Source organism: Orcinus orca, chromosome 8, assembly GCF_937001465.1.
Source record: "Orcinus orca chromosome 8, mOrcOrc1.1, whole genome shotgun sequence".
Lineage (NCBI taxonomy): Eukaryota > Metazoa > Chordata > Mammalia > Artiodactyla > Delphinidae > Orcinus > Orcinus orca.
In genome coordinates this window covers 8,311,846-8,335,377 of record NC_064566.1, presented here as the reverse complement: position 1 = coordinate 8,335,377, position 23,532 = coordinate 8,311,846, and the positions used below count along the sequence as shown (strand labels likewise).

At 55.4% G+C, this 23,532-nt stretch overlaps 1 protein-coding gene across 5 annotated transcripts; it reads left to right on the top strand.

The window, feature by feature from the left end:
* Positions 1-274: 274 nt before the first annotated feature.
* Positions 275-12,247, top strand: SPINDOC (spindlin interactor and repressor of chromatin binding). 5 transcript variants are annotated; one of them, XM_033415157.2, is made up of 8 exons: positions 275-647; positions 897-986; positions 3,962-4,291; positions 4,370-4,516; positions 4,667-4,819; positions 4,959-5,159; positions 8,774-8,834; positions 11,446-11,639. In XM_033415157.2, the coding sequence occupies exons 1-7, from the start codon at positions 521-523 to the stop codon at positions 8,821-8,823; spliced, it is 1,098 nt and encodes a 365-aa protein (XP_033271048.1). In that variant the 5' UTR covers positions 275-520; the 3' UTR covers positions 8,824-8,834; positions 11,446-11,639. The 5 variants fall into 5 exon arrangements, with proteins under 5 accessions (XP_033271048.1, XP_033271028.1, XP_033271024.1 ...); XM_033415137.2 differs by lacking the exon at positions 8,774-8,834 and having other exon boundaries at positions 4,667-4,804; positions 11,446-12,247; XM_033415133.2 differs by lacking the exon at positions 8,774-8,834 and having other exon boundaries at positions 11,446-12,247.
* Positions 12,248-23,532: the final 11,285 nt, after the last annotated feature.

The following is a 23,532-nucleotide window of genomic DNA, read 5'->3' as shown; positions in this document are numbered from 1 at the left end:
AACGTGCCCAACTGGCGTCTCAATAAACGGCGACCCGCCAGGCTCGGCCGGCCGACTCAGGACGCTCCCGACTCGGGGGAGCGCAGGGTCCTCTCCCGCTGGCCCGAGACCCCCACCCCCGCGCCGGGGTGCAGCCGGAAGCAAGCTGCCCTGCCCGCCCCCTGCGGGTCGCGGGGTTTCTAACGGAGCCGCGTGCCCGGGGCGGGGCCACGCGCGATTGGCCGCTCGGAGTCGGGGGCGGGCCCGCAGCGGGCAGGCCGGGCGGGCGCCGACAATGAGCCTCCATAAAAGGGAGCGGCGGGGGGCTAGAGCCCCGGATTGAGCCCTCCCCGCCCGGGGTCCCGACGCTCTAGGTCTCGGGGAGGCCGAGACGCGCCCGTCGCAGGCCGGGCCGGCGAGCGGCGGGCGGCGGGCGGCGGGGAGGGGGCTGCACGGGGCGGGAGGCGGCCGCCGGCTTGCGCGCAGGCCTGCGCGCCAGTCCTCCGGCGTCCGGTCACCGAGAGCCCCCCCAGGCCGCGCCATGGCCCTGAAGGCCGAGGGCGCCGCGCTCGACTGCTTCGAGGTGACACTCAAATGCGAGGAAGGGGAGGACGACGAGGAGGCCATGGTGGTGGCCGTAATCCCGCGGCCCGAGCCGATGCTCAGAGGTGAGAATGGGAGGGGAATCCCACTTCCGCGTCACGGTCCGGGGCTCGGGCTTCCCCCCCCCACACCAGTCGGGGGTCCGGGTACCCCCTCCCGCGCCTCCAGTCAGGGGCCCAAGCGCCCCCACTCCACTCTGGCCTGGTGCCCGGGCGCCCCTTCCCCCTTCTGTCTGAGGTACTGGCGCTCTCTTGTTCCACCCCCAGCGGGGTTTGGAATCTCAGGCCTCCCCGAATTCCCCCTCCCCCGCCCAGGGTCTGGAGCCTTCGATCCACGCCCCGCGAGCTCCGGATCTTCCGGTGCCCGAGCGCCCCCTCGCCCGGGCCCAGCACGACGGCTTCGAGGTGACGCTGGCGGGTCCCACCCCTACCCCCTCCCCCTTCCCTCTACCCCCCCGCCGCGGAGGCAGAGACAGAGGCAGGCCCAGGGGCCTGGCCGTGTTCTCGGCCGAGGGCCGAGGGGCTGCAGGGCCTCCACGCCGGAGCTAGGGGCCCCGCACCTTGGTGTCAGGAGTGATTCGGTGGGTGGAGGCAGGCGCCGCTGCAGCCCGCCAAAAGGTGGATTTTAAGGGCGCTCCGTGCAGAATGCTTTCCTACGCCCCCCTCACCATCCCCGGGCCTTGCGCTTGCATAAGCCACAGGTGTCAGATTCTCGCGCTGCAAGGGTGAAAGGGGTTGCATAGGACACCTAGTTTTGGAAAAGGAGTGCTTGCTACGGGCGCCCTCAGCCACTCTAGAAGGGGATTGGCCTCGGGAAGGGGTTTGAGGAGCAGTCTGGGAGCACTCGCTTTCCCCTCCTCCCTCACCGATTTCTCCAGTCCTCAGGATCTTGCAAACTCTAAGAAAACAAAGAGCCACCTTAGTGGAAGACACACTATTCATGAAAATGCAAAATCTTTTCATTCCTAGATACCCCGTCCCTCAGGGGGACAGTACCCAAAAGGTTGAGAGCAAGGCCATTCTTTAGCCTCAGCAGGACATGGTGATGTCTCCCTGCACTGCCTCTCCTTTTTGGAATCAAGAGTGCTATAAAATGAGGGAAATAAAGGCCACTACCTTTCTCAGAGCTTTCAATCCAAAAGAGGGGTTCTTTCTGTACTTCTGCTAATATTTCTCGAGTGCTCAGTGCCAGGCTGTCTCAGTTAACCCTCTCAACAACCCTGCGAGAGCATCCTCCTTCCCCAGAGAAGTGAATTCATTCAGCAAGTATGTGGGGGCACCTCTTATATGTCAGGCACTGTTTCAGGCTAGGCATGCTAATAGCTATAAAGAAAGTCGAAACTCTGCTCTTCTGAAACATAGATGTAGATACTAATGACCAAAGATAAATGAAGATAAATAAATGTATAGCATGTCAGGTGGTTCAGAGAACAGGAAATCAAAGTAAGGAGAAAAGAGTGAGGGTGTTTCATTTGGAATATCAAGTGGTCGGGAAAGCCTTCTCTAATAAGGTGAATTTTGAACACAGACCAAAGGAAGCGAGGGAGAGAACCCTGTAGATAATTGGAGGTTAAGAATTTTCGGCAGAGAGAATAGTAAGTACAAAGGTCCTGAAGCAGAAGCTTCTTGAAAGATTTGGGGTGGGAAAGAAAAACAGACGAATTCAAGGTTTTTGGCCTGAGCGACTGGAAGGATGGACTTCCCATTTGCCGAGATGGAAAGACTGGAGTTCAGGCCTGTGGGAGATGGGGAGTTAAGGTTTGAACATGGCAAGTGTGAGAAGTTTATGACACATTCAAGCACAGATGTCAGATGGTAAGTAAGGCATGTGAATCTAAATTTCCTGGGAGAGTCTGGTTAGAGGTATAGACATGGGAGTTGTCAGCAGGCGGGCCCTGGGATGAGACCACCAGAGGAAGGAGGTAGATATAGATGGGGTCCCAGGACTGTTGTGGAATGCTCCAGTGATTCCAGTTTAGACACTGAGTCATTCCTCATCAAACACTGCTGAATGCCACTACATGCCAGGCACCGTGCCGAGTGCTGGAGATACAGTTGTGAAGGATCAAAAATCCATGCTGTCTTGGACCTACAGTGCAGTCAGGAGACAAAGGGAACGAGTAGGAAATGAAGCAGTGAGGGGAGCAGGGAGCTCAGGTGGGGCAGATGGCAGCTTTCTAAGGGATGGCAGACAAGCCTTGGGTGAGAAGACGGCTCTGTTCCGGAGAAGGGACTGGCACGGGTGCCCGAAAAATAGCTCCAGTGAAGTAAGAGAAGAACCAATAGAAGGTGGTGCCCTGGAGTCCAAGGGACAAAAATCAAGATGGAAGAAGCCATCTGTCAAAGGACAAAGTTGAAGAGCTGGCCGCTGGGTTTAGCATTGGTGACCTTGACAAGAGCTGTTTTCGAGGAGTGGTGGGAAGGAAAGCCCACCTGCAACCAAGGGATTCCTGCCCACAGTCACATCTGAGCGGGGTGCAGCCCAGCCTTGGAGCTAGACCTGAGACCAAGCCGGTTCTCAGACCCAGTTCAAATGCCACCTCTTCCAGGTAGTCCCCAGGGGTTAGGGTCTCCCATGTTTGTCTTTCGCTCCATCTTCTCAGGTGGGAGGGAGGTGCAGCCACAAGGGATCAGAAACCCTGAGCTGCCAGGCTAATGTGGGTCTGAGCCTGCATCCTTTGCTGAGCTGAGAAGGGTTCCCATCCTGTTGGAGCTTATGGGCCATGTGCACAGGGAACAGGTGCTGAGTCGACCAGTAGGGACGAGCTAGGTTACTGCTGTAAAGGCTTTGGGAGGGGAGGCTGTTTCCGACAGGATGGGAGGCCTCTTGAAGGGACCTCAGCAAGTGGAGGAACAGGCATGGATGCCATTCACTGACCCAAGAAGGCTCATTGAGCGTCTCCTCTCCTACGTGCCAGGCCCTGCGGGGACAGTAAGATGACAAAATTTACCATTCTTGTCCTCAAGGAAGTGCTTCGCTGCCGTGGCCTGGTAGTCGCATATGGATATAATCACCTGCCAGGGGTGGGAGGTCAGGAAGGCTTCACAGGGCTGAGGTTTTGAGCAGGGCCATGAAGGAAGTAGAGGACTTTGCCAGACTGGTGGGCTGCCAAGGCCGTAGACATGCAGGAATGCAGTCTGTTGGAAATGCCTGTTGGACCTGTGGTCGGAGACTAGATTGAGGTAGCAGGATGCCGAGGCATGTAGGCTGTGTTTATCGTGGCTAGTGCCTTGTGGGCTCCAGGGAGAGGGAGAAAGAGACTCTAGGTGGGAAAGTTCCTTCCCTACATATGCCACCAGGTTTGGGGAATCCTGTTCTCTGTATTGTTGGTTGTGGGCACCTTTACTGACAGTACCCGCCCCCTCCTCTCCCTCCGTAGTGGCCCAGCAGGAGAAGACCCCACCACCAAGGCCCAGCCTGCTAGAGGCAGGCAGCGATGGCTGTGAGGAGCCCAGGCAGCAGGTGTCTTGGGAGCAGGAGTTCCTGGTGGGGAACAGCCCGGGAGGCAGCGGGCGGGCACTGTGCATGGTGTGTGGGGCCGAGATCCGGGCCCCCTCGGCGGACACGGCACGCACCCACATCCTGGAGCAGCACCCTCACACCCTGGACCTGAGCCCTTCCGAGAAGAGCAATATCCTGGAGGCCTGGAGTGAGGGGGTGGCCCTTTTGCAGGACTTCAGGGCCGAGCAGCCGTCCCCGCCCCATTCAGGTAGCTGGGCTGGGGGAGGGGAGGAGGGGGAAGGAAAAGTCAGGACTCTTGTTGCTCACTGGCGTCTGCCCCCTTCAGACTCAGGCCAGGAGGTCGAAGTGGACCCAGACTCCGACCCGGACCCCGAAATGCCAGCAGAGATTGTCGTTCTCCTCGACTCCGAGGACAACCCCTCCCTCCCTAGAAGGAGCCGGCCCAGGGGACTCCGCCCTCTGGAGCTTCCTGGTCAGTCATCCCAAAGCCTCAGAGGCTGAGTTGGGGGGAGGGGAAGCATGGGCCTTGCCATCTGGGTGGAGAGAGGCTGCTGGGCAGGTACCCTCAGCAGCCCTGTGGTTACGGCAATCAGGCCTCTTAAAAAGGTCTTGTCTTTTGCAGCGGCCCCTGTCCCAGAGCCGGTAAGCAAGAAGCCACGTGGTCAGAGATGGAAGGAGCCCCCTGGGGAGGAGCCGGTCAGAAAGAAAAGAGGCAGACCCATGACCAAAACCCTGGACCTGGACCCGGACCTGGACCCAGGTGAAGGCGAGGAAGGTGTGGGCTCCAGGAGGAAAGCTAGGCCCCTGGGGGGGGTGGAGGGATGCGTGGCAGAGGGCACCTGCACCTCAGCTGAGGCCATGGGCTCAGCCCTTGGGAGTCTGACCTCAGAGTTCCATCCTGTCCTCCCTTCCAGATCCCCCCTCACCCGGCTCACCCACCGAGACTTTTGCGGCTCCCGCCGAGGTCCGACACTTCACCGACGGCAGCTTCCCCGCTGGCTTCGTCCTCCAGCTCTTCTCCCACACCCAGCTCAGGGCCTCAGACAGCAAGGACTCGCCCAAAGAGGGGAGAGTAGCAGAAGGAGGTCTTCTCCAGCCGGAAAGCCCCTCCCCAGGTGAGCTCGTGAGAGGGGCTGACAAGTGCGGGGTCAGGAAGGCCGCATCCCTGGGGTCTGGCCTCCACGAGGCTGCTTGGCAGCAGAGCCCAGGCTAGAGGTGGCTGGTGCTCCAGTCCCCTGGGAGAGGGGCCGAGGGCAGGTGGATTTAAATACAGTAGCCAGCCAGAGAGCTGAGTTTTTTGTGAGCTCCTTGGGAGTGTCCTGGCTGGTTGGTAGGTTGGGTTAGGCCAGTGCTCCCCAAAAGCCCGACACCATCACCGCAGTTAAGGTTGATTCCAGCTGGAGCCTGAGGTGCCCACCTTGGCCCCGGTGGACCAGGGGCCTAGATGGGACCGATAGCAGAATAGACGGGGCGAGCACTCAGCAGACACCTCAGCTCAGTTTACGTCTAATAATAGCAGTAAGCGCTTGTGTTTTTATCATGTTCTCCGATTTTAAGAAACTCATATGCAGCTCATCTGGCCCTTATAAAAGTATCTTTTCCAGATGGACCGACTGAGTCTCAGAGAGATGGTTCCTCCTCTACGGTCCTTGTATTCATTTCCTGAGACTGCTGTAACAAACTACCACAAACTTCGTGGCTTACAACAACACAGATATACTATTTTCTAGTCCCGGAGGTCAGAGGACTGGAACGGGTCTCACTGGGCTACAGTCAGGGTGTCAGCAGGGCTGGGTCCCTTTCTGGCTCCTAAAGGAGGAAGTCTTGCCTCTGCCAGCTTCTAGCAGCCACCTGTGTTCCTTGGCTTGTGCCCTCCTTCCATCTTCAAAGCAGGCCGTGGCCAGTGCAGTCTTTCTCAGGATGCCACGTTTGGGTCTGACTCTTCTGCCTTCTCCTTCCCCTTTAAAGGCCCTTGCGATTACACTGAGCCCACCCAGACCATCCAGATCTCTGTTTTATTTTAAAGTTGGCTTATTAACAATGTCAGTTCCATCTGTGGTCTTAATTCTCCTTGCCGTGTAAGATACCGTACTCACAGGTCCTGGGGATTAGGACTTGAACGTCTTTGGGGGACCGGTATACTGCTACCACAGTCACGTAACCTAGCAGTAGCAGAATTGAGATGAGACTGGCCTGTGTTCCAGCAGGGCAGGGCTGAGCCTGGTTCCTCTCTCTCTTCATCTCGCCAGGCCAGGCCCTGCTCGCAGCATCTCAGACGCAAAAAATGTTTTTTCTTTTTTTTTCTTTCTTTTTTGGCTGTGTTGGATCGTCGTTGCTGCGCACGGGCTTTCTCTAGTTGTGGCAAGCAGGGGCTAGTCTTCATTGCGGTGGCTTCTCTTGTTGCGGAGCACAGGCTCTAGGTGCGCAGGCTTCAGTAGTTGTGGCTCGTGGGCTCAGTAGTTGTGGCTCGTGGGCTGTAGCGCGCAGGCTCAGTAATTGTGGCACACAGGCCTAGTTGCTTCACCGCGTGTGGGATCTTCCCGGACCAGGGCTCGAACCCGCGTCCCCTGCATTGGCAGGCAGACTCTTAACCACTGCGCCACCAGGGAAGCCCCAGAAAGTGATTCTTGAGGGAGTGAATGTGTGACGCAGAGAGTGCCTCGTCCCGCCTGCCTGAAATGGGCGTTTGGAGTTGGAGCCCTGAGAAAGATGGCGCACGGGGTGCTGGAGGCTCCCCAGAGCAGGGCTCTCAAAAAGGAGGTGTACTTTTTGCCTAAAGAAAGGCAAACCTGTCACTTCAGCCCACATCACTCAGTGGTGACCACTGTCAAAAGTTTGGCTTGCGTCCTTCGGACCTTTTCCGAAGCTCTGTGCACGTCTCTGCACGTGTGCTTTCATGTATTTATTCTTCACCACTTTTTCTAGTCTGGAGGCAGGCCTCACCCCTGTGAGGTTGTAACTGTCTCAGGTTTCAGCTTGAGTCACCTTCCAGTCCTGCTTCCCCAGGACTGTGCTCGGCCTGGACTTGAGTGTTTCCCGGGCCCCCTCGTATTGTCAGTGGACCCCTGCTCTAAATGGCTGATCTCTTCCACTGGCTGATGAGTCCTCTGGTTTCATTCTTGAAAGTGGGGGCTTTATTTTGACCCCTGGGGTACCCTGTGCCCAAACCCCACCTGTGTGGAGTGACCAATAGGTGAGAAGGGCATCCTTGAGATCTCAGGTTTATTTGGGCTGAGTGGGCAAAGCCTGAGATTTGGGGTTCAGCAAGCTGATTGAATGAGTGAGAGGGATGGAGAGGGCTGAGAGGTGTTCCCGGCAGAGGCTGGGACCTGTGGAGGTTGGAGACAGTCCAGAAACTGCAGGAGGCACTAAGTGACACAGCAGCAAGTGTTCTGCAGCCCAGCTATGGGAAATGACAGGAGTGCCACAGCCTTTGTCCCCAAGAAACTCACAGTCTGCCTAAGGGTACAAGTCAGCAAATAGAGAATAGTGTGGTGCCCACGATGGTTCTGTGCCGAGCACAGGCTCCAGACCAGTGGTTTCAGGTCGGTTTGGGGTTTTAAGTCCCCAAAGCTCAGATTTCCCAGAAACCTGTGAGGCTTCAACCAGAATATCTCTACTTTGAGTTGTTTTATTTATTGAAACTCTCCAAGGATCTTATTTGAGTAAAGGTCCTACCACTTTAAATCAAGGATATAAGAGTTGGGGGGCGGGGAGTCACTGTGGTCAGGTCAGCTGACCTGGTGGATATGTGTGTCAAGCAGTCAGGGACGACTTGCTGGACTTTCAGGGGCCTCCCAGGCTGAAGGTGGGGACCTGGCCAGGAGAGGAGGTGAGCCCTGAGGGCCCACTTGCACACAGTGGAAAAAAGCCTCCTGCTGGGGTGTGTGTGTGTGTGTGTGTGTGTGTGTGCGTGCGTGCGTGTGTGTGTGTGTGTGTGTGTGTGTGTGCAGATAGTGGGAAAAAGCCTCTTTGTCCTGCTGGGGTGGGGGGGGGTGTGGGGGGGGAGGTGTCAGCACCTAGAACAGGGCCTGGGTGTGTGTGTGTGTCAGCACCTAGAACAGGGCCTGGTTGTGTGTGTGTGTGTGTGTGTGTGTGTGTGTGAGATAGAGCACCTAGAACAGGGCCTGGGTGTGTGTGTGTGTGTGTCAGCACCTAGAACAGGGCCTGGTTGTGTGTGTGTGTGTGTGTGTGTGAGTGAGAGAGAGAGCACCTAGAACAGGGCCTGGCACCAAGAAAGCCCTCAGGGAAGATTTTTTGACAGATGAGTGGATGGCGGCTGCCTTCACTCGTCATCCTGGTGGTGACATTTCCAGAGTCTCTGCTCAGAGACAAGCCTTAGTGAGAAACGAGAGAAGTGGGCCCCAGCCACCCCCTGGAGAAGGTGTGCACATTTACACACACATGCACACGTGTGGAGGAAGGGGAGGGGAGGAAGTGGGGAAGCAGAGCAGTTTGGGCCAGGAGAGAAGTCGGGGCGGTTCTGGGGTGGGGGTGCTGCTGCTTGTCCCAGGGACAGAGAAGTCCTCTTGGTGTGCTCTCTGATGGCCTGGGGCTCTGCTCACGCACTGCTTCTGAAAGAAGATCTCTCTACCGCACCTCAGGCCTCGCTCTCCTGAAACACCCCTCCCCACCACCCACCCCTTTGCCCTCCCTGCTATCAGGAAGAATTGGCACTTAATTCCAATGTACTGAGTTCTTTTAATGTATTTTTTCCTGAAATCCACAGGACCACCTTATAAAGGATTATTATGTCCACTTTACAGAAGAGGAAACTGAGCCTTGGGCAGGTGTGTTTCACCCGTGTGACTCCCCGCCTGCAATGAGGGCCAGGAATCAGTTCTCTTGTCAGACCAGGAGCTGTTCTTTTCTCTGGGTCTTCCCCATCAGCCTACGCAAAGCTGTTCTTCCTCCCTTCTTGCCCCCTCATCCCATCGTAGCCACCGTCCCGTTTATCCCCGAGCCTTTGCAGCAGAGCTGGAGCGCTCTTCTACACTGTCTCCAGTCTGTCTCTAGAAGCCACTTGAGTCAAACTCACGCTCACCACCCTACACTAAAATGGCCTTTTTGGCAACATTGCCATTGACTTCCATAAAGTTAGATCTGGTGGTCAGTTCTCAGTCCTTATCTTCCCTGACCTGGCAAAAACAAGGAACCCCTCCCTCCTTCCCTCCTTCCCTCCTTCCTGGAGACCCTTTCTGCCCTTGGCCTCTCGGGCAGCAGCATGCCTGGGTTGCACCTGCCTCTCTTGCTTGTTCTTTCCTAGCTCCCCAAGTGGGATCCTATGGTTGTTTTTCTTCCCATTTCTGGAACATATGTTCCTTTGGGTCAGGATGTTTGCCTGTTTCATTTACTGTGATATCCGCAGTGCCCAGCACAGAATAGGTACTGCTTCTGTATTTGGTGGATGAATGAATGACCCAACCGTGGGTCAGGGTCTGCACTCAGCGCCCTGGGTGATCCCGTCCAGGCTCACAGCTCGAAGGACAGTTCCTGGGCTCACAGTCCCGCCTTTCTCCTCCACCCCAGACCTCTCCCTTCGGTTCCAGCCTCTCTCTTACCCGTATGACGTGTCTGATTGGTTGCCTAAAAGATCCCCCAAACTCAGAGTTTCTGACGGCGTTTCTGAACAGAACCCCCAGTCTCCTCCCCTCACCTCCAGCCACTCTATTCGCCCCCAGTCTTCCCTTACCCAGGAAGCTGGCAGCCCCGTTCTTCAGTTTGCTTGGACCAAACCCTCAGAGTCATCATCTTCTGTCTCTCTCAGACCCCACATCCGTCCATCAGCAAATCCTGTTAGCCCCACCTCCAAGATGCTCAGAATTGACCCCCTGTCACTACCCCTACTGCTGCTACTTTCATCCAAGCTTCCTTAACAACCTTTGAACCTGTCTCCTAGCTTCTGAGCTTTGCCCTCTGTGGTCGGTCTCATACAGCAGCCAGAGCCCCTGTTGAAACACAAGTGGGATCCTGGCACTGCTCTGCTCAGAGCTCTCCAGCACCGTCGCTGTCGCACTTCAGATAAAAGTCAGAGTCCTCGTGGAGACCAGTGGTCCTCAAACCAGGATCTTCACCTCTTCTGCCCACCAGGGCATCTGCATTTGCTCTTCCTCCCGTCAGGAATGCTGTTCCCCAGCTAGACACGCCGCTGACTCCTCGCTTCCTGTATGTTTTGCTCGCGCACCAGCTCTGTGAGGCCCTCCCTGCTACCCCGTCCCCTTCCCTGGTGTACTTTACTTTGCTTCTGTCTGTATATGTCACATTGCATTCTTGCTTTGTTCATCCTGTTTATTGGCTCTCACCACTGGAATGTAAATTCCAGGAAGGCCACTTGGCCTGCTCCATGTTCTGGGGAACCCCCAGCAACTGGACTGGTGTTGGGCACAGTATAGTTGCCCAGTAAGTTATTGTTGAATTAAGGAGCCAGTGAGTAGGCTCCACTTGCCCTCGAGGAGCTTAGAGTTTGTCAGGGAGACAAACGAGCTCACGTGACTACAAAGCAGAACTTGTTCAGTCGCACGACCCAGTGGCAGCCATTGAGTCATTGTAAATCCCGGCAAACAGTACAGCAGAATTGTACCTGCTTTCTCTGCCAGATTTTAAATCACTGGGTCTCTAGAAACAGTGCAGAAGAAAACCACAAATAATACAGACGCCGCAACAGTTACAGTCACCGTTTTCTGGCTTTGTTTTTTGATGTAACTTTTGCGTGTGCCCGTGCCAAACCGGACATTTTGGTACCTGAACAGTGGCTGTCAGCAGTTCATGTTCCCTGTCCTAAGGCCTGGTTTTGTCCATTGTGAGTAGCTCCTCCACGCTGCTAAGTTGGACATCTGACCCCTGCGTGGTAGGTATTGACTCGGGAGATGAAGAGCCTGGTTGAGGTTCCAGAGCAGAGCTGAATGTTAACCCAGGACTCTCTGTCCAGTGCTCTCTCCTCCGCCCTGCATATTCACCTGGTTGCTCCTTTGTGGGCACAGTCATGTCTTTTTCTGCTTTGGGGTGTTCCCCACCCCACCACCTCTGTCCACACAAGGCAGAACCCATCAGGCTAGGGTGCCCAGTACGTCCTAGATGAAACGGAGTCAGCTGAAGGTAGTTGAGGGGAGCGGAGTACAGCACTAAGCGTCCGTGTGCCACAATACTTGAGGGAGGAAGGCTGCAGAGGGCCTGCGCTGATGCCTGCGGAGGCGCGATGCCCTTGCGGTTGGTGCTGGTCCTTGGATGATCCAGGAGCACAGCCTCCCACTGTCCCCAGGCTTCTCCTCAGACCACAGGTCCTGGGCTATGGAACTGAAGGCCAGGAAATGGGGGTGTGGTTTACAGAGACCCTCAGGGGACATCCTCAAGGTGCGTTGTCTGGAGGTCCCTGACTCTCTCTCTGCTCCCATCCTTGCCCAGCTCCCCCTCCGGGGCTTCGCGGGACGCTGGATCTCCAGGTTATCCGCGTGCGGCTGGAGGAGCCCCCGGCAGTCAGCCTCCTGCAAGACTGGTCCAAGCATCCCCAGGGCACCAAGGGTGTGGGAGCAGGTGACAGCCCAGAATGGCCCGCGGTTCTGTCGGAATCCAGCACCACTGTCGGGGGGCAGCCAGAGGCAGGGAGTGGCCTGTAGGTTCTTGCTCTTCAGGGCGGGGAGAGGAGGCATTGTCACCCTTCGGCTTATCACTCAGAGCTGCCCAGCTCGGCCACCTGATGGAGAGTAAAACCAGGTGCCAAGGCAGGATGGAGAAGAGGAAGGTGGGCAGCATCCGCTATGACTCGGGGACGCTGGAAAATGTCTCCCCGAGTGAGGCGTGAGGCCAGGCCCTGAGGGGGACGGGGTGCCGAGGGCTGTCGTGCGGTAGGGCATTGGGCCTTTGGAGAACACCCACCCGATCCTTTTGCTGACCCAGACCTCTCTGTCCCCCTGACCTCCTCCCACCTTCTCAGCCCCCCACCATTCTCCCTTGGCACAGTGCCTTACGCAAGAGGTGGTCGTGACGGTGTTGAACTGAGTCCCACTACCTCGGGGGACGCCTCTCCTCCCCCACCCGTTTCGGCTCCTAAACCAGGAGGCCTCCATTACCTCTTCTTCCTGCTCCATCCCTGCAGGTGGCTGAAGTAGCCTACCTGGGGGCTCCGTCACTCACACTCTCCTCTTCACCCCTTTTCCTGTTGTATATATCTCCTTTGTTGACAATAAATTATTTTTTTTTATTAAGAGAGTTCCGTCTGGGCCGTCATTGGGGGAAGGGGTTTGCTAGCAGGATATCCGGCCTCCTGGAGCGACCTTGGGGAGGGCTAAGAGGTGGTCCTGGGTGTGAGCCAGAAAGCTGCTGCCCCAGAGGCTGGAACAGGGTCAGGGCAGGCTTTGTTGGGCCAGCAGACCGAGGCCAAGTCAGTGAGCAGGGCATCTCGCCCCCTCCCCTTACCCGTGCCCTCCAAATGGGGTCGGAAACACCTTTAACAGGTACCTTCTGACTCACTTGGTAAGCCTCTGTCTGTCCAAGACAGGCCGCACTGGGGGGCCCAGGGGAGGAGCTGAGACTTAACATGACCTTTACAAAGTGCCCCGGCTGTGCCCAGTGTGCAGGGGAAGAGAAGCCTCCCCTCCCCCTGCCCCAGGAAAGGAAGGCAGGCAGTGGGGTCCTGAACGCCCCCAACCTTTCAGCGCTGAACGCTCAGCCTCATGGTCTGCCCGCCCTCTCCTCGGCTTAATTACACCAAGCCTTTGGCTGGTTTTCCTGTTCCCCAGACCCGGAGGTGGGTCCACTTGGATCTCTTCAGCAGTTTCCTAACCCCTTATCCTCCTAAATTAACCGTCACCAACCGAATCTGTGTAGGGTTGTGTTTTTCCTCTTTGGTGAAGGGGGCTCTGAAGAGAGGCACAGAGGGCTCTCAGATCCCAAACTTCACTGTCCCGTTCGGAATCCGGGGGTGAGTGGGATAAATAGGGCCATCCACCCTCTGCACCTGGACTGCTGATGGATCCCGTGCAGCCGGGGAGGGGCGGGGCGGAGGCAGGGCTCACAGGGCAGTTGTTCCTGTGTGACACCAACCCCATCAGGTTTTGAGACTGACCAGAGAGCTGGTCCCTAAATAAGGAAGGGTGTGGGCTTGAGCGCGCTGTGCTGTGTGCCCGTCTGAGCTGGTGTCACCCGTGGGCTCAACCAGGTGTGAGTGATCTCAGCGTGGTTGACTCATGGGAAGTGGTCCTTTCTCCCCATCTGACAAGCTCGGGAGAAAGAGCCCAGGGACATCTGGGGCCCTCTTCCAGGGGAGACCAGAAGATTTGTGGTGTGGTGGGGGGAAGAGGGCAAGGATTCAGGACCCCTCGTGTCGAGGGCGGCTGCACCAGTGCGTGATGTCAGCGGGCCATAGAACTACCCTGTATCTCTACCACCATTTCGGCAAATTGGCAAAACTTGTATCCTTCCTAAGAGGAAGAAATAAGTAATGCTGAAAATTTGGCTCTGAAACACAGACTGTGAATTGTCACAGGTGGTCGCTGTCCGTCCTTTCAATCGTGTGACTGTGTTTACATTTATGCCAATGTGCTTTTAAAACAATGTGGCTGTGTTGCTGGGTGTTGACAGTTGGGAGAACTTACATAAAAGCTCCTCGTGCAATTGTGAAGCTAAGTGCACCTTCGTGGCTGTTAACTATGATTGAAGGTTTGGCCCGCTAGACTGTGAGCTCCTTCGGGCGAGGGCTGGATTGCATTGACTCCATTTTCCTAGCGCCCTGCATAGGGTCCGGTGCATAGTAGGTGCTTAATAAATGTTTGTCTGCTGACCTCTTGGTGCGTATTCCTGTGCGACGCTTGTGCAGTGCAGGCCGGTCCCTGCAGTGTGGTCCTCGGCATGAGGTGGCTGCCATGGTGACTGCTGGTGACGTGGTTGTTCCACGGCTTAAGCCCCACATCCTGGGTGGCAGAGATCTGCCCAGCCTCGGCCAGGACCCCAGGGGTTCCGTGAGCATGTGTGGCTGGGAGCTGCCTGTGGGCACCTCTGGGCTTCCAGGGAGAGGTGGAGAGAGTGGAGCCCGGGGAATGGCTCCACCCAGAGTGCAGAAGGGAGTTTCTGAACGTAGGGGTCTGCCACCTGGGCCAGAGCCACAGTCCTAGAGCCTGTGACACCAAGAAAGCCTCCTTTGCAAATATCAGCGACCCGAGTGGCTGATGGTGGTGACGTTCTCCAGGTGTGATGCTGGAGTCCAGCCACGACCAGGTGAAGGAGCTGGGGAAGAGGATGCCGCCGCCCAACCCCTGAGCCGTACCCCCGCCCCTTGTCCCCAGTACTCCTTTGTGCTCTGAAGGCGGCCACCTGCCACCCTTCACAACTGCCCTCCTTGGGGTCCAGTCAGGGAGCTCTTTTTGGAGACCAGTAACAGCCCTGAGGGCAAAGGCAGTCCGAGACCAGGGAAGAAGCAGCCCCTTCCCTCCTTGAAGAGAAACTGCAGTGTGTACGGCCGTGGTTGGAAAGGGGGGAGCACGGTTGGAAAAGGGGGAGGGTCACCGGCTGGGCCCCGTGCAGCGCCCAGTCCCGTCACTGCTCTGGTCCGGACTCCGCGGCTCCTCCAACCTGCTCTCCCTTTCCAGGGCCCCCCCCACCCCATTCCTCACACACACAGCCAGGCTGCAGAGCGGCTGGAATGAGACTGCCTTCACGGTGTGAAGTCCTGCACACCCCTGAGGTGTGGAGGAGGCTGGGGGCTGGGGTGCGAGAGCACCTCTGAGGGGATTGCAGCCTCTGCGTCTGTCCCCACGGAGGGCCTTTTGGGAAGGGGGCACCAGCTGACCTCCCCAAGGCAGGGTGGGGGCTGCTGCTTGCAGGTGTGACAGGTGAGGTGACTCCACAGCACACCAGTGTGTCTGTTTCCCACCTTCCTGGAACCAGGTGCCTTCATATCACCGAATCTGGCCAGTCCCTTTCTTCCCTCGAGCAAATAGCCTCGCTCCGTGGACAGAGTACACCACGAGAAAGGAAGAGAAAGGAAACAGAGCCACCTTTCTGGCCTCCCTAACACCAACAGCAAAGCCTCAGGTCTCCTCAGGCCCCGCACCTAGGAGGCCCGGGGAAGCAGCGGCTGGGACGAGCACCCTGCAGGGCCAGCTTGCACAGCCGTGGATGAACGCCCTTGGGCAGCCACGGTGCTGGGAACTGTGGGGTGCAGACAGGACACCTGCCCTGGTCTCCACTGTGGGTCACCCGACCTTGTGCCCATGATACAGGTGAGGAAACTGAGGCACCTTGAGCTGCATGTGGTACCTTGCCTGCCATCCCAGAGCGGCTAAAGGAGCAGAACCTGGCTGAGCCCAGGTCTGTCTGACTGCAGAGCTGTTGTCTCCGGCACGCCATGGCCTGTTTGTGCTTTAGGAAGACCCTGGCACACCTTCCCTCCAGAGCCTGGGGACCCACGGTGGGTTCAGGGGTTGGGGCTGGAGTGGACGCAGATGGGAGTCAGGAAGCTCGTTCGAGACAACAAGTGCTCACACCTCCTTTGCTCGGGAGCATGATAGTGGTGCCCAGTGCCCCTGCCGTGCCAACTTCCAGAGCCCTCCAGGGCCTGGCCCCTGCAGGGATCATGCCCTGTGCCTGGCAGCACCCACTGGAGGGGCTCACAGCAATGTGGAGGGGTGCTCATCACACCTGTCTCAGGTGATGATGTCTGGGAACCAAGCTGAGGGTTTTGAGGGTATTGGGAGCCCTGTCCCTCACCTGCCTTTCTCCTGAAAGGCTCCTGGGCCCCTGCTGGGTCCCGCCTGCTGGCCCTGGCCTCCCTCAGCGACCTCTGACCCTGGCTCAGGCTGGACTTGGTATTCGGAGGCTACAAAAGCAGGGCCAGGTACAATGATGTCCACGTGAGCTCGGGCTGCCCTAGGGGACAGGGCAGAGGGAAGGGCTTCTCCTTTCCAGACCCTGCCCTGTCCCTTCCACTCCCTCTCCGTGACCCAACCACTTGCCCACCATGGCACCCACATCTTCCTGGGTGAGCGGTTGGCCTCAGAGAGACTAATCCATGGCCCTCCAAGGTTAAGATCACTGTGCTGTTCAAAGCTCAGGCTCAAGGGGCCACGCAGACCCGGGCTCACAGCTGCCAGCCGGATGAGAGGCATTCACGGTTCAGGTGTTTTGAATATAGCTGTGAACAAGCGAGAGAGCACCCCGGCTCTCCCCACACCCCCATTCCAGGGGAGGCAGACGGCAAACTAGGGGCTTCTCAGTGTGTCCAGCAGGGAAGAGTACTGGGCGTGACGGAAGGGCACTATTCTTTTTTCTTTTCTTTCTCTTTTGATCATGGACTTTTTTTTCCCACACTGCGCGACTTGTGAGATCTTAGTTCCCCGACCAGGGATCAAACCCCCGGGCCCTCGGCAGTAGAAACACGGAGTCCTAACCACTGTACTGCCAGGGAATTCCCAATGGTGGACATTTTCAAACACACCCAAAAGAAGAGGGAGAGAGAGAGAGAGAGAGGAACAGTGAACACTGATGTATCCCAGCTTCAACAAATATGGCCAATTTTGGTTTATCTTTATCTCCCCACGTCGCCTTCTCTTCTGGATTATTTAAAAGCAAATCCCAGACATTGTATCAGTTCATCTGTAAATAGGTCTGTTTGTATCTCTAGGAAATTCAGACTCTTTTCAGTAAAATATATATCACACTTTAAAAACTAATAATCCCTAAATGTCGTTTAATATCCACACAGTGTTCACATCCCCCAGTTGGTCCATGAATATCTTTAAAAAAACCTTTTTTTAATTGTGGGAAAATACACATAACATGAAATTTACCATTTTCAAGTGTCCAGTTTAATAGTAAGTACATTCACATTGTTGTGCAACCGATCTCCAGAACTCTGCCATGAATCTTTATACAACTGATTTCTTTGAATCAGGGTCTAAGTACATTCCACACACTGCATTTGGTTGATGGATTTCAACCTGTAACAGCCTTTCTTTCCTCTTTTTCCCTATTTTTCTTTTTTCTTAAGAACACAGTGGCTTGTTCTGTGGACAGAATTGCCTCCGTTCTGGACTTGGCTGATTGCATTCCCATGATATCCTTGCCTGTTCATTCGTCAAGGGATGCAGTTTTGAGTTGGGGGCTAGAGAGGGCTTCCTCTGGAGACATTTAAGCACAGAGAGAGCCATGCAGTTACATAGGGGAAGGGAGTTGAGGGCAAAGGGAACAAGGAGGGCCAAAGTCCTGTGGCTTTCGTTCCCCAGGGATTCACAGCCTGCTATGTGCCCAGCACTGTTGGAACCACTAAGGACACCGCCAGGGCCAGAAAATGTCCCTGCTGTCCTTGGGGCTGGGGACCTCAGGCACTGTCCTCCCTAGGGAGGATGGTGAGGTGGTAGGGAAAGTGGGAGTGTTCCCCCAGACACACCTGCTGCCGGCCAGCCAGGAGCAACCATGCAGCTTTGGGTACGCGGGGACATCATCTCAGACACTGATGAGTCATTGGCCGGCCTCCCCCGCCCCTCATCCTCCAGGAAGCCAGTTACAGCCAGCTGGTACCGACTCCCCTCTGCCAGCTCCAAGTCTGAGGCTGCTCTTGGCCCATCCCTGTGAGATGGGAACTCCTTGAGAGCGGCCTCCTTCATGCCTCCACGGGCTGCTCCTATTTCTGCCAGGCCTCGCAGTCCTTTGCTTATCCTTGGGGTCTGACTCTGCATCACCTCCTCTAAGAAGCCTTCCTTGCTGCTTCTTCCAGTCCCCATGCTCCCACAGGCCCCAGATCATCCACTTTGGGTATCCCCCTCTGAGCCCCAGTAAAAACCGCCCACTTCTGCTTTCCCCTTCGCCTCCCACCGACGTTGCTTCTGCCAGCGTGGCAGCCTGGCTTTCCATCCAGAATGCCCAACCTTCTTAGCGATGGAGGTGGCAGAACTCTGCCTGTAGACAGTGGCCCAGTATGGGAATGTGAGTCGGTCCAAATAGCACCTCCTCCCAGGAGAACAGACACTGAAGGTGGCCTCCCTGCCTGATGCCCCTTCCTCTCCCCCTCTCCCCTCCTCCCCCCTTCCCCCCAAGTCGGTATACAGTGACCTCCGTGGGCAGCTGGACTTTCCTGCTGCGCTAGGCACATATGAGCAAGGCTGGCAGGAACACTGTCTCCTCCACCCCAGGCACAGTGCCAAGTCATGGGCGAAGAAGGACAAGAGTGACATTGTCACTGGCTTAGGGTTTGGGAGATTATCTTAGTCTGTCCGGGCTGCCGTCACAAAATACCATAGACTCATGGTTTATAAACAACAGAAACTTATTCCTCATATCTCTAGAGGTTGAGAAGTCCAAGATCAAGGTGCCACCAGATTCAATGTCTGGTGAAAGTCCACTTCCTGGTTCATAGACAGCTGTCTTCTTGCTGTGTCCTCACTCGGTGCAGGGACCGGAGAGCTCTGTGGGGTCTCTTTTATAAGGGTCCTCATCCCATTCATGAGGGCTCTGCCTTCATGACATAATCACCTCCCAGAGGCGCCACCTCCAAATACCATCACCTCGGGGGGATTAGGATTTCCACATATGAATCTTGGGGGGCAGACACACATTCAGTCGACAGCATTATGGAAGACCACACAGAGAGCAAAGAAGAAGCCTGAGGCCCCAAGTGGGCGAGGGAGTTACCTAATGGCTCACATGATCCATTAGTGACAGAGCTGGGGCCAGGATGGACTCTCACATCTGATCCAGTGCTGTGCTTCTGGAACGTGGGGAGGATATAGTAGAGAGACTTAAAAGAAGCCTCAGGGAGGCTGGCTAGTCTGCCTAATAATAACAGCAGCCCGCACAAAGCGCTGGCTGTCCACCAGGCTCTGTCCTGGCCTGTTTCATGTATCGTCTCATTATAGCCTCACAAATCAGTCCTGTGAGGTAGGTACTTTTATTATCCCCATTTAACAGATGGGGAAATTAAGGCAGAGAGATGTTAAGAGGCTTACTTAAGATCACATAGCTGCTAAGGAGCAGCCTGGCAGTAGGGTCTGTGTGTTTGCCCACCACCCTACACAACCCACCTCTCGTGGGCGGAGAAGCCCAAAGTTCATTCCCCTGTTCCCACTCCCACTGGCAAGGGACCAGGCTTCTCTATGCTTCAGTTTCCTTCTGAGAAAAATGAGGGAAATAACAATGCCTCCCACTTGCGAGTGTGAGTATATCCACATAGGATGCAGCTCTCCATGTGGGTTAGCCCTGAGAAAAGGGAAGGAGCCTGGGAGTTCCTGTCCTAGTGTAGCTCACATCCTGGTGGAATAATAAACATATTCTAGTCCATCAGTTCTAAGATGCACATCTGCCCACACTCTAACATCTCTGAAATGTCCTAAATTCAATATGGTGTATGGTAATGGCGACAAAGTGCATGATGGGGCTTCCCTGGTGGCGCAGTGACTAAGAATCCGCCTGCCAACGCAGGGGACACGGATTCGAGCCCTGGTCCGGGAAGATCCCACATGCTGCGGAGCAACTAAGCCTGTGCGCCACAACTACTGAGCCTGTGCTCCAGAGCCCGCGAGCCACAGCTGAAGCCTGGGTGCCTAGAGCCCGTGCTCTGCAACAAGAGAAGCCGCCGCCATGAGAAGCCTGCGCACTGCAGCGAAGAGCAGCCCCTGCTCGCCGCAACTAGAGAAAAGCCCGGGCACAGCAACAAAGACCCAATGCAGCCAAAAATAAATAAAATTTAAAAAAAAATAAATAAAATGCATGATGGGAGTTCAGAGACATCAAGAGAGAGCAAAGCTCAGCGAGATGGGAGGGTCTCTGCGAGTCAGAGGGCATGTGTGGGTTTGCCACACCCTGTTACCTGACTCTTGATCAGAAGGCAATTCTGGACCACTCTCCTTACCCCCCGGGCTGGCCTGCCTGAGCAGGCTCTCTGGCTTCACTGGGTGGGAGGAGAAAGATGGAGAAGAGTTGCAATGGTTCACAGGGGTGAGAATGAAGGTGTCTTCCATCCAGCACCTTGGGCTCCCTTTGGCTTTTCCCCTCCTGGTCCATCCATGCAGGGGACTGCTATCCTAAGGCCCCCGTGCCTCTGGTGCTGGGGATCTGTAACCCCTGCCTTCCCTGATTCCAGTGGGCAACATGGCTGCCCTGGACCACAGGTCCTATCCATTGGTTTCTACCTGGTCTGGGGCTTGTGGTAGAGCCTTTACTTTTGTGTTTGTTTTGTTTTCAGTTATTCAGGTTGGAAAGCTTGGAATTATCCTTAGCTCTTCTCTCTCACATAACTCCTAAACCAATCCATCAAGAAATCCTGTCGGGGGCTTCCCTGGTGGCACAGTGGTTAAGAATCCGCCTGCCGGGACTTCCCTGGTGGTGCAGTGGCTAAGAATTCGCCTGCCAATGCAGGGGACACAGGTTCGAGCCCTGGTCTGGGAAGATCCCACATGCTGCAGAGCAACTAAGCCCGCGAGCCACAACTACTGAGCCCACGTGCCACAACTACTGAAGCCCGTGCGCCTAGAGCCCATGCTTCGCAACAAGAGGAGCCACTGCAACGAAAGGCTCGCGTGCCATAACGAAGAGTAGTTCCCACTCGCCGCAACTAGAGAAAGCCGGTGTGCAGCAATGAAGACCCAACGCAACCAAAAGTAAATAAATAAAATAAATAAATTTATTAAAAAACAAAAGAATCCGCCTGCCAATGCAGGGAACATGGGTTCAAGCCCTGGTCCAGGAAGATACCACATGCCGCAGAGCAACTAAGCCCATGCGCCACAACTACTGAGCCCGTGTGCCACAACTACTGAAGCCCGCGCGCCTAGAGCCCACAAACCACAACTACTGAGCCCGTGTGCCACAACTACTGAAGCCCGCGTGCCTAGAGCCCGTGCTCTGCAAGAGAAGCCACTGCAATGAGAAGTCCGCGCACCTCAACGAAGAGTAGCCCCCGCTCACCACAACTAGAGAAAGCCCCTAAGAAGCAAGGAAGACCCAATGCAGCCAAAAATAAATAAATAAATTTATATATTAAAAAGAAAAGAAAAGAAAAGAAATCCTGTCCGGGGACTTCCCTGGTGGCACAATGGATAAGAATCCGCCTACCAACGCAGGGGACACGGGTTCGAGCCCTGGACCGAGAAGATCCCACATGCCACAGAGCAACTAAGCCCATGCACCACAACTACTGAGCCTGCGCTCTAGAGCCCGTGAGCCACAACTACTGAGTCTGCGTGCCGCAACTACTGAAGCCCGTGTGCCTAGAGCCCGTGCTCCGCAGCAAGAGAAGCCACCGCAGTGAGAAGCCTGCGCACCGCAACAAAGAGTTGCCCCCACTCGCTGCAGCTAGAGAAAGACCATGCGCAGCAACAAAGACCCAACGCAGCCAAAAATAAATAAATAAATTGATTTTTTAAAAAAAGAAAGAAAGAAATCCTGTTGGCTGTGTCTATCACAAATCTGACCAGTTCTCACTACTTCCACCACTGCTGCCTTGCTCTGAGCCATGGTCATCTCTCACTTGAATTGTCATAAAAGCCTCCTCAGGGTTTCCAGAAGGAAACCCTGCCCTGCCCCTTCACTCTATTCTCAGCCAGTCAGGTCATGTCACTACAGTGGCTCCCCACCTCACTACAAGAAAAAGCCAAAGCAGCGGCCCACCAGGCCTGACTCCACATCACCTTTCTGCCCTCTTCCCCTACTGTTTACCCCCACACTCTCAAACAGCCAGGCCCGCACCTGCCTCAGGACCTTTGTACTGGCCGCACCCTCTGCCTAGAATGCTCTTCCCCCAGACAGCGGCAGAGCTCACTCCCTCATCTCCTTCAAGTCTTTGCTCAAGTGTCACCTTCTCAGTGAAGCCTGCACTGACCAGCCTAAAACTGCAACTTGTTTTGCATCCCTTCACCTCACTTCTGCAATCCTGACCCCCCTTAGCTGACTAGCTTTTCCCCATGGCACTTAATATTTACTATCATGTATTATGTTTGTTGCCTGTCTTTGCCCAGTCGAGATGTAAGTTCCCCAACGGCAGAGATCTTTTGTTCACTGATATATCTGAAGAGCTTAGAACAGTGCCTTGCACATAGTAGATGCTCAACAGAGATTTATGAATGAATGAGTTTGCAGATTAGAGAAAGGTAAATGTGTGGTAATAATTAATCTTTGAAGAGGACTAGGTGGGTATGAGAAGACGATATTTGAACTGGATCTTGAAGGACATCTAGAATTCCAGGTGAGGGAGGTGACTGGCAATCGATCAGCCTGAACAAAAGCGTGAAGGTGAGAGAGCTTGGTGGCAGGGCACAAACTGCAGGGAGGTGTCAACCAGTGATACCTAGTTGGAGAGGATATTCACAAGGTAAGTTGAGGCCAGACTGTGCAAAGGTTTCAATGCAGGCCAAAGTCTTTTCCTAGCACCAGGACCAGGTACAAAATTTGTGGGGCCCAGTGCAAAATGAAAATGCAGGGCCCCCTTGGTAAAAATTTCAAGAGGGGTGACAGTAGAGCATTAAATCAAGCTCAAAGCCCTTCTTAAGTGTGGGGCTTTTATGTGACTGCACAGGTCACAGGCCCATGAAATCAGCCTGCCTAACCCACAAGGGAGCTGGTGAGAGCCTTCTAGCAGGGCAGAGATGTAACTGGAGCTGGACTTTAGGAAGATTATTCTGGCATGGCTGGTGGGGCAGGTTGGAGGGACTCTAGGCAGGGAGACCTGTTAGACAGCCTTGTGAGGAAGAGGAGAGAACAGGTAGGATGGAGGCAGGGACTAAGGGGCAGAGTGCAGGGATGAGAACTTGAGTGAGTAGAAGCATGGAGGATGTAGAGTTTGCTTAGTCAAGTTTGCTTAGACAGGGGCCGGGGAAGACCCCTGAGTGCACCTTCCTTTGCTCCTCCAACCCCCTCCCCTTTTCCCTTATTCCAGGGACCCAAGCCTTGGAGGTTACACGGGGCACAGGAATCACCAGTGAGTCTCCCTTTGGCCACCAGAGGGCACATCATTCTCATGGATTTTTCCGGATGAATTTGGGGTCGGGGAATGTCCTCTGGCTTCACCTCTTCCTCTTTTTTCCCTCTCACCTCCTTCTGTGTTCTTCCACCGACTTCTTCCTCAAGGGCTGGATGCCTGAATGGAGCTGAGGTGGGGCATGAGGAGGTGTCATGGAGTCCCAAGCATTTACTAGGACTGTAGGTCATACCTGTTGCCTTAGGAAGTATGTTCATACCATCCTCTCGTTGCTTCTGTCTGGCTGCCTATTTCTCTGGTTGACTTAGCCAAGGGCTCTGCTCAATAAGCTGTAGCTGGAGTTGGAAGTCAAGTGTCAGAGGTCCAACCAGCAATCTTTCCCCACAAGCCCTTGGGCCTCTCTCCTCCTGTACCTTTGGGAACTTGTTACTTGAGCTTGGTCTCTGGCTCTTGTGGGGACTCTGGCTTCTGCCTACCTTATCTGCTGTTGAACTTAGGGTAGGTTTGGGAGTGGTGGTTTTTCAACATGTCCAGGATACAATGGGTGGGGGCAGCTTAGAGCCCGAGGAATCAGACCAGTCAGCCTACTG

Coding starts and splice junctions, on each gene's coding strand:
- SPINDOC (XM_033415133.2), top strand. CDS start 521: ATGGCCCTGAAGGCCGAGGGCGCCGCGCTCGACTGCTTCGAGGTGACA. Junction 987..3,961: donor CCCAGCACGACGGCTTCGAG/GTGACGCTGGCG, acceptor CTCCCTCCGTAG/TGGCCCAGCAGGAGAAGACC. Junction 4,820..4,958: donor CCCAGGTGAAGGCGAGGAAG/GTGTGGGCTCCA, acceptor CCTCCCTTCCAG/ATCCCCCCTCACCCGGCTCA.